The sequence below is a fragment of the Chionomys nivalis genome, chromosome 8 (assembly GCF_950005125.1).
Source record: "Chionomys nivalis chromosome 8, mChiNiv1.1, whole genome shotgun sequence".
Lineage (NCBI taxonomy): Eukaryota > Metazoa > Chordata > Mammalia > Rodentia > Cricetidae > Chionomys > Chionomys nivalis.
In genome coordinates, this window is record NC_080093.1 from 90219685 (window position 1) to 90230147 (window position 10463).

Genomic DNA, 10463 nt, shown 5'->3' on the forward strand with positions numbered 1-10463 from the left:
TGGTGACCCTTGTGTATAGTACCTTATAATATTCTTCCCAGAGACATGAGTTTTTGGGACTGCAGGAAAATTAATATGAGTATTCCATTCCTTCAACAGGTCATGATAACATAGGTTTTTTGTGATATTAGCCACATATGACCTTAGCCTTCCTCTTTGTCCTTGTGGCCTTAAGCATTAAACCCATCTTGTGCTTTGTTTTACTTGAGATAAGGTTCCAATTCCTAGAAATTGAACATGTGTGTCGTGAAGAGGCCAATTTGGATGCCAAACTCTGGAGTAATGGTACTCACATCTGCACACATGTCTAGTAATCCCTCAGTAACAATGTTATTTATGTGCACTCTTAACTTTGTTCTTTGATTGTTTATAGAAGTCTGCCAAATTATATGCCTCCTATTTCCTTTTGGAATTTTTGATTCATCCTTCATCTTTATTCCACTATCCAGAACAGTATGGGATTTTACAGGAGGCAATGGATTTTTAAAAAATTTTTCTGGTGAAACATGTCCTCCACAATGACTGGGAATGATTGTAACATATCAGACTTGTTATCGGGTTGCTCTGTCTGCCCTTTATTGATCTGCGATCATTGGTCCAATGTCAGCCTTTGACATACCTCCTACATAATCTAAAAGGTTGATACCTTTTATTTTTGCCAATCCCAGAGAAGACATTATTTCTAGGAATTCCTTGTCTACAATCCCTTCTCAGATGTCCTATTCTACTACAATTAAAATATTTGGCATTTTGAGGTCTCTTCATACCTTTGATTGATTTTACTATTACAAGGTAAAACAGATCTTCAAATTTTCTGATTCATGGAAAAGTCTGCCAGATACTATGGGCCTGTGGGCTAAATATTGGATGCCCCAATATTACAGAAGAACTTTGAGTGAATGTTCCAGGCAGTGGGATCTCTGCCAATTCTAGAGGTTTGGAAGTTGCTTACAATAAACTTCCTGTTTATTTAGGTAATATTACATCCTGCTGGTGTCTTTGATGAAACTGAAGAATAGTTATAGTTATAGTTTTCCTTAGTTATGATATAAGATAGATATAGATATTGTAATTGTAATTCTTGCTCTATAAGTTTTGTTATATGTTATTTTTACTATGTTAAAGTTAAAAACTTCCTTTTTTTATTTAAACAGAAAGGGAAAAAAGTTATGGGAAGTTCTTCTGTCTCTGTGTTGCTTTTATTGGTTGATGAATAAAGAAGCTGCTTTCAACCAATGGCTTAAAAGAATACAGCCAGACTGGAAAAGATATATATAAATTTGTTGGAGTCAGGAGAAGTCATGTAGCTGCCGCCAGAGACAGACGCCTCCAATGGAGCCCACCAAAACTTCTCTGGTAAGCCACAACCTCATGATGATGCACAGATAAATAAAAATGGGTTAAGATATAAAGGAAGAAATACACTTAAGCTATTGGCCAAACAGTATTGCATTTAATAAAGATTTCTGTGTGGTTATTTCAAATCAGGGTAGTCATGAAATGAACGAGTAGCCTCTGATAACACAGTCTCAATAAAATAAATTCATCAAGGAAAAATGATTCCCAATTGATACATAATAAGGAATCATGGCATTCTAAAAAACAAAATAAAATAAACAAAAGACATAAATCCATATATTTGACACCTGATTTTTCATAAAGAAGCAAGAAATACACAATGGAAAAAAGAACACATCTTTAAGAAATGACACTGTTCCTACTGGATGTCACCAGGTAGAAGAATGCAAATAGATCCATATTTGTCACCCTGCAAAAAACTCAAGTCCAAGTGGATCTATGAACTCAACATAATACCAGATACACTGATCATGATAGAATAGAAAATGGGGAATAACCTTGAACACACGGGTACAGGAAACAACTTCCTGAAAAGAACACCAGTCACACATGCACTAAGATCAAAAATTAATAAATGACACCTCATAAAACTAAAAGTTCTCTGTAAGGCAAAGGACACCATTAAAAAGACAAAATGGAAGCCTAAAGACTGTGAAAAGATCTTCACCAACCCTACATCTTACAGAGAGCTGATATTCAAAATGTATAAAGAACTCAAACAATTAAACAACAACAAACCGAATAATCCAACTAAAAATGGGGATCAAGATCTAAACAGAGAATTCTGAGCAGAGGAATCTCAAATATCCTAGGAACACTTGAAGAAGTGTTTAATATTCTTAGCCATAAGGGAAAAGCAAATCAAAATGACTCTAACATTCTATCTTACACTTGTCAGAATGGCTAACATCAAAAGCACAAGTGACATCTCATGCTGGAACAAGGGGATGTGGAACAAAAGAAATGCTCCTCTACTGCTGGTGGGAGTGCAAACTTGTACTTTGGAAATCAATGTGGTGGTGTCTCAGGAAAGATCTACCTCAAGGCTCTACAAGTAGCTATATCATTCCGAAGGATGCTCCAACATACCAAAAGGATATTTGCGCAACTGTGTTCATAGTTCATAATAGCCAGAGACGGAAAACAACCTAGATACCTCTCAACTGAAGAATCATCCTGATCAAGGAAACCCAGACCCAGAAAGACAATTATTATATGTACTGACTTGTAAGTGGACTTTAGCTTTAAGCAAAGGATAAGCATGCTATAATCCAGACACAGATAGGCTATAAATAATATGACGTAGGGAGCACAAATCGATCTCCCTGAGAAGTGGAACTAGAATAGATTTTGTGAATGGAATGGGGGTAGTTTGGGATGGAAAGAGGTAGGATGAGACAAGGGTAATAGAGGAGGGAGATATGGAAGGAGAGAGTACTCGGAAAGATTACTGGAATTGGGGAGCATTTTAACAGGTGATGTGTTAACACAATACAGTGCAAACACCCTGGAATCTATGAGGGTGACCCTACCAAAGACTTCTAGTAATGGGGGATACTGTCCCTGAACTGGCCATTTTCTTTAATGAAGCAAAGATTCTAGCTATGGGACTGGGACATCAACTGAACCACAATATCTTTGATCCACAATTTATCCTGCTTTCAAGATATGCTGGAGTAATGGTGTCACAGAACCTCTGGGAGTGGTCAACCAATGACTGGTCCAACTTGAGACACATACCACAAGAGGAAGCCCATGACTGTCACTGCCTAGAGTGACCAGGAACCAAGGCTAGATATGCCAATGACCTAGAATAGAACCAAACACAAAGGGGGAAAAAGTCAATGAAGTGATTCCTGAAGACATTTTGCTACACTTATAAATTGGTGCCTAGCCCAGTTGTCATCAGAGATATTTTACCCAGCATCTGATGAGAAATAGATGCAGAGACCCCTAGCCAAACATTAGGCAGACCTCAGGGAACCCTGTGAAAGAGGGGAGGAAGGTTAATGAGAGCCAGAGTGGTCAAGGACATCACAAGAAAACCCACAGAATCAACTAACGTGGGCCCATTTGCACTCACAGTAATAAACTGACAACAAGGGAGTCTGTATGGTACTGAATTAGGTCTTCTGCGTATAAGTTACAATTGTGTAGCATGGTATTGTGTGATTCCAAAAAATGGAAGTAGGCAGTGTTTCTGACTCTACTGCCTGCTTTTAGAAGCATTTCGTCCTGCTAGATTGCCTAATCCAGCCTTAATAGGAGAAGAGATACCTAGTCTCACTACAACTTGATTATAATGGTCGGTAGATATCCATGGAAGTCCTTCTCTATTCTGAAGAGAGAAACTGAGGAGGAAGAGTGGATGACAAGAGAAAGGGAAGGTAGAGGGGAAGAACTGGGAGCAGAGGATGGAAGAAAAACTACAGTCCAGATGTAAAAAATAATAAGTAAGTAAATAGTTAGTAAGCAAGTTTAATTCCAGAATCCAAATATATTTGTGTTTTTAAATTTTCAGTAGAATGACAACATGGAAGCGGGTGGAATTATGTTATCATACACAGTGAAGAATGTATATGGAATATTCATAGTCATGAACACAAATTGTCCTCTAACATTTGTGCCTGGTTTCCTAGTCTTCATGGAGGAGGCCCTGGTGGAAAAGCATGGCAATAAGTAGCCACCAATGAGAAGGCATCCCAAGGAGATGGAAGACTAGTCCAGAATGAGGAATGCTGTTCCCAAGAATAGCGGGATGAGAAAGGAGCAGTCACTGGAGATGATGCTAAGGGGAAACAAAGAGAAAGCCACAACCTCTGGAAGGACTGGAGTGGCTGAGGCTAACTTCTGCTGAGAGCAGGGCAGGTCTGCGCTGTGAACAGTTCACATTTGATGTTTGAGGTCACTCACCTTGGATTTCAAAAGTACTAAGAACAGACAAAAAATAAACATGTGTTGTAAAATAACTGTGAATAAAAGATGGCTGCAGCTAAAATTGAGAATTTATTTAGAATTATGAATCTAGAGAGTGGAAAACTTTGCTCAAACATTGTCAGCCAGAGAGTCGCATAGTAAACTGACTCCATCTGGTGGTCCCTGCATGTGACCTACATGTAAGCTGGTCTTAAAATGGCTATAATGCTGTAAAAAAAACCCAAAAAACATTACCAAAGTAACTTATAAAAAAAAGGATCTTATTTGGGGCTTAAGATTTCAGAGGGTAAAAGTCCAAGACTACTATAGTAGGGGGCATGGCAGCAGAAAAAAAAATTAAAACCGAGAAAAGACAATATTGGGGAGAAAAACCCAGACCCCACAGCTGATTTTAAGGATGAAATATACAAAAGTGACAGGCCATATGATATGACTGGAGGATTCATTAAAATACAGTCTCCAGGAGAAGCATTTACCAGGGAGGTCATGTCGTCTGGGAGGATGACAGTGTCAAGCCTCCCTCAGGAAAAAGCTTGGGATTTATTGCTGCCCCTGGGATGATGAAAGCAGGCACATATTGGTCTTCTCTAAGCAGTCCTACCCACACTCTTCCTTCAAGTTCCTCCAGTGCCCATTTTATACCACAAACCCTTACAATAGAGAATAGATGAGAATCAGAACAATTCGGATCAGTTGTTTGCTGTCTTGGTGATAGCCATTCTGAGTTGGAGTAAAATAGAATCTCTACTTAACTTACTTGTGATTTGCATTTCAGCGCTAGCAAAGTATGATGAACACTATTTCTGAATCTGAATCTGTGTCTACATGCAGATCACAGAAGGAAGTTCTATGAGAGTAGATGAAAAACATACTGATGGATTTGGCCTCTCACTTTCTAAGATCTTGTCCTAGAACTCAGCTGATCACCTGAACCCATCTCCTTCAAAGAAAAGACTGGCAACAGAAGCTACTGCAGGACTAATTCTCCCTGGTCTTAGGGCTAACCATACAGTCTCTGAAGATCACCCTGATAGAAGAAACACCACTCTGCCTTTTGGGGTTAGAGGTAAGGGCTGTGTCTCTGATTTAGACAATATCAAAAGCTTCCACTTCTCATAGATTCTCTCATTCCTCTGTCTTCAGACCCTAGGCTTTCTAGATACCCCATCCAGGAACCAACTCTGAATGTTTGGGGACACTCTTCCCTTCAATCTAAACATACAGAATTCATCATGCTGGGTGGCTGGTAAAGCTCAGTACTTGAATCTCTGTATACTTGGATTGTCTTAAGCTCCTGGTATCTGCATCAGACCCCAGATGAATATTACCTCAAAGGGGTGATGCCAGTTTAAGTTCCTTCTGCCTACATATTTGCTTAACATTGAAAATAATACAGAAAAGCCATTTGAAAACATTTTTTAAAATTAAATGCACTGCACAATGACACGGGGGACAAATGTATGAAAACATGTTTCCAAATTTTAGCTCCATGTCCTGAATTTTCTCTGGCCATCTCTATTAAATGGAATTGTTTTTGACTTCTGCTGACAACTCTTGCTGTGAGGTCACCTTGCTGCAAAGCCATTTTTCCAGAAATAGATTCTTTCTATGCTAGCCTTATGTGCATGCCCTGTTCTTCCTCTTTAAAGGACAGAAAGAAGAGACAATGATGAGGATATGAGGGAAATCATGAGTCTTGATTCAGAGGGAAGTGGGTAAGATCCTAGGCTCTACTTATATCATCTTAATATAATCCCAATCTTCATCTTTCCTTTAAAATAGTGTTCACACTTGGGCACAGAAATCTAGAAGAATGTGCCAGAAAATTGTCTGTCTCTATTTGTTTCTCAGATATTTTCAACCCAATCTATACAAAAGCTTTTTTTTTCAAGTCTCACATGTGCCAGAAACACTACCCCAAATGTCTTTTTTTGGGGGGGGGTTGCTTAAGTAAAGGACTTCCACACAGGGTTTCTGCAGTAAGACTGTTATTTTGATATCATAGAGCAAGTGGAAAGTTAGGTGCCATGGAACTGTAAGATATAATTTTTAAGAGGGCATTTTTTGACTGACATCTGTCCACAGTTCAAGGAGGAAAGAGTAGGGAAGGATATGCTGTACTGCCCTTCTGTGTACTGACCTTCATGGTGCCATCTTTCACTGCTCTTTTTGCATACTGGGCTTTTTGACTTAGCTGGATCCTATTTATGTGTAACTGCACTTCATGTGCTATATCCTCAGGACGTCTGTTCCTAAAACTTCTCTTTTATGTTCACCACATGCAATATTTTAATTTAACTATCAATAACCAAGACTGTATGATACAGATTTCTGTGTGAGGTGTTTAAAATTTTTTGAAGTTACTATATTATCAAGTTCAGTTCCTGATACATTATAGGTTCTCAGGAAATGTTGACTGGATGAATGAAAAGAATTGGCTCATGTGACCCTTCCAATTATGATCACCTCACTTAAAGGTCATGATCTGACATAACCGGTGTAGAGATACATAATATAAAAAGGAATAATTACAGTGGGAAAACAGATACATTTCCTGGTGAGTTTTTCACTTCTCTTTCCATTTCATGCTTCCCTTTTCTTTTACCCAACAGTGAAACACATGTATTCTTAAAATGGAAACTTGCTCTCTTTCCCTCCCTCCCTCTCTCCCTCCCTCCCTCTCTCCCTCCCTCCCTCCCTCCCTCCCTTCCCCCCCTCTCTCTCATACACGCACATACACACACACACACATATGAGAGAGAGAAAGAGAAAGACAGACAGACAGATAGACAGACAGAGACAGACACTATAACACATACTTCATTTCATTCTCAACTTCTTCAAATGGAATAAATGGAATTATCATATGAATTCAGTGTGTGGCAGGAGTCCTTCGGGTAAGATCTGTGAAAACTGTAAACTATTATTTAAAGTCAGCATTTTTTCTCTAAATCCTGCATAATGGTTTTGCTTTGGGCTTTACTTGACATGTCTTATTTTTGCAAGATACCATTTGTCATGTGCTATAAACATAGACATCTGCCATGTCTCTGTGAAACCCATCTGATTTTTTGTCCACTCTTAAATAAATACTCATCATTGCCTTCAAATAAGCATTTACTACTGTATTCCTCTTTCCAAATTGTCATTAAATTCTATCTCCCCCACTAATTCATCCAGTTTAGAATTATTTTCCATTTTTAAGAATAGCACATATTAGTAAAGGAGAAGAGGATGCTTGAAAAGTAAAAAGGATCATGTTGTTCAAGGACCAAGGATTACTCTTGTGAGAAATCTATTGATTATATCAGGAAGAAGAGGCATAACAGTCAAATGAAGAAAATGAAACTATTTTATGAATTAATCTTTAAAATCTGAATTGTAATCACAAGCAGACTTTAGCTAGAAACAGATTTTAAATCAATGCTCATTAATATGCAGACAGATGTGATTTTATCTTTATAAGATATTTGCCAGTGTAAAATTTACTTAATAACTTAAGAAAAAAATTCTCAGTGTTTTGGAGTTTTCAATGTGCTGCTTCCTATTTAATTGAGGCTGTACCAATATTCAGTGAAATCATTCAGAAACCAGAAAATATTCTTAGCTAAGAAAAGAAAAGGATGCTGCATGATATCCTTTTTAGCCATCCCACAGTATCCTAGGGCAATTCCAGATTGGTTTGAATTCCCTTAGAAAGGCTTCCACTGAGAATGCATTTGTTTCTAGGCAACATAAAAGACCACTCAGAATGGAGCTCAGGAACTCTACCTTCGAAAGTGGCTTCATCTTGGTAGGTATTCTGGATGACAGTGGCTCCCCTGAACTGCTCTGTGCCACAATCACAGCCCTTTATATATTGGCACTGACTAGCAATGGACTGCTGCTCCTGGTCATCACAGTGGATGCCCGGCTTCACGTGCCCATGTACCTCCTACTCAGGCAACTGTCTCTCATTGATCTCCTCTTCACATCAGTTGTCACTCCCAAGGCTATTGTGGATTTTCTGCTCCAAGACAACACCATATCCTTTGTGGGTTGTTCGCTTCAATTGTTTTCGGCAATGACATTGGGTGGTTCAGAGGACCTCCTTCTGGCCTTCATGGCCTATGACAGGTATGTGGCCATTTGTCATCCTCTAAACTACATGATTTTCATGAGTCCAAAGATCTGCTGGTTCATGGTAGCCACATCATGGATCCTAGCATCCCTTAGTGCACTAGGGCACGCAGTGTACACGATGCACTTCCCTTTCTGCATGTCCCGGGAAATCAGACACCTGCTCTGTGAGGTTCCTCCTTTGTTGAAGTTGGCTTGTGTAGACACTTCTCAATATGAGCTCATGGTTTATGTAACGGGGGTGATATTCCTATTGCTTCCCCTTTTTGCCATTTTTACCTCCTACTCACTAATTCTGTCTACTGTCCTGCATATGCCCTCAAATGAAGGTAGAAAGAAAGCCCTGTTCACCTGTTCCTCCCACCTGACTGTAGTTGGGATGTTCTATGGGGGTGCCACCTTCATGTATGTCCTACCCAGTTCCTTTCACAGCCCTCAGCAAGACAATATCATCTCTGTGTTCTATACAATTGTCACACCAGCTCTGAACCCCCTCATCTACAGCCTGAGGAATAAGGAGGTCATTGGGGCTTTTAAAAGGATCTTGGGGAGACATATTTTGCCAGTACACTCCACCTTCTAGGAAGGGCTCACAGTTTGACTCTCACTGTTCTTCTTCAAACAAGTTGTTATATTCAGCCATTTTATATGTTATGATCTGAATTAAATATATATATATATATATATACTATTAAGTATGATGTATGTTATATATATATATGTGTGTGTGTGTATATTATGTTTTCACTTTATTTTCAATTTTGTATTTGGTGTGAATAGAGAACTTCAGCTGAATCATCTGACACACATCATCCTGGTCTAGGGAGTTCCTTCCTTGTTAAATATTTACAACAAACTATACGAAGAAGTACCAGTTGGATGTTTTAGGTACATTGTTTGATTGATGTCATCCTTGCACAGTACCAGGTAGACATAGTCAGGGATTTGTTTTCCATTTTAACATCATGTAGTATCATGAACACTGATACTTTTAAAAACTGTAATCTCCAGCTCTGAGCATCAGAGATTGGCTTCTTTTGGTACAGATTCTTGATGATGTACCCAAGAAGATAAAATTTGGTCAATCCTGTTCCTTATATGAAGGACATTTTACAGTATGAATGAAGACAGTGGTACCATACTCGTTAAGCCTACCTTGCCCTCTTTATTTTAAGTTTGTGCATCTTTTGACATAAAATTTACACTTTTTCCATTTCAATTTTCTCATCTCCCAGCAATGCTGGGAGGAGCCTGATTTCATGAAATTTTGTATAGATTAAATGAGGTAAGAAATGTCAGTGAGCTTTATTTGTGTTTAAACCGTGTTGGGTATTATGCAAACGAATAGTAAAGATCTTTAGAGAGCAAGCTTATGTTGTTTCATTCATGGTGCCCAGTATGTGGTTGTATATTTGCAATATGAAATTAATTGTTGTAAGTTTTATCTTATACACTCACAAGAATTTTGAAGCATGCAATATATCCTTAGTATATTTATCATCATCATGATATGCAATAGACCTTGCAAATCATCTTCCTGTCTAAGCTAAATAGGCTGCTATTTGACCAACATCTCCTGTGCATTTTTACCTCAGGTAACTTATTTTCTTACCCTGTCCTATGAGCTCAACTTCTTTAGATTCTACAGACAAATGAATTTACACAGTAATTTTTTATTAGTGCCTGACATTTCCTTTAACATTATTCAGATTCATCTCTGTTGTAGTAACAAACAAAATTTCTTTCACATGTAACATTGAAGAAGAGTTCACTAATTGAGGTGTATTCATGTTGAAAGAAATATTTAACACGGAAGCTTATATATCTAAATAGACACGTATATGTATTTATATAAAACTGTTATTCCTTCTTGAAGAAGTTACCATCTTATCATATTTTGGTCATCTTTTACTCCTTGTGTTGGTTTGACTTGACAATTTCTTATTTTTCATCACACACAATTCTTTTGTTGTTATGTGGGTTCTGTATGTGGAATATGTTTTTTATACCTCCACTTTCATATTGCATATTGGTGTATTACTAAAGAG

At 38.1% G+C, this 10463-nt stretch overlaps 1 protein-coding gene across 1 annotated transcript; it reads left to right on the forward strand.

Moving 5' to 3' along the window:
• Positions 1-8047: 8047 nt before the first annotated feature.
• On the forward strand, positions 8048-8998 carry LOC130880209 (olfactory receptor 2AG2-like). Its single transcript, XM_057779149.1, has one exon. It carries the CDS (start codon positions 8048-8050, stop codon positions 8996-8998), a length of 951 nt encoding a protein of 316 aa, XP_057635132.1.
• The last annotated feature ends 1465 nt before the right edge of the window (positions 8999-10463 follow it).

What these genes read in the sequence shown, in the direction of transcription:
- LOC130880209 (XM_057779149.1), top strand. Translation starts at nt 8,048, where the DNA reads ATGGAGCTCAGGAACTCTACCTTCGAAAGTGGCTTCATCTTGGTAGGT.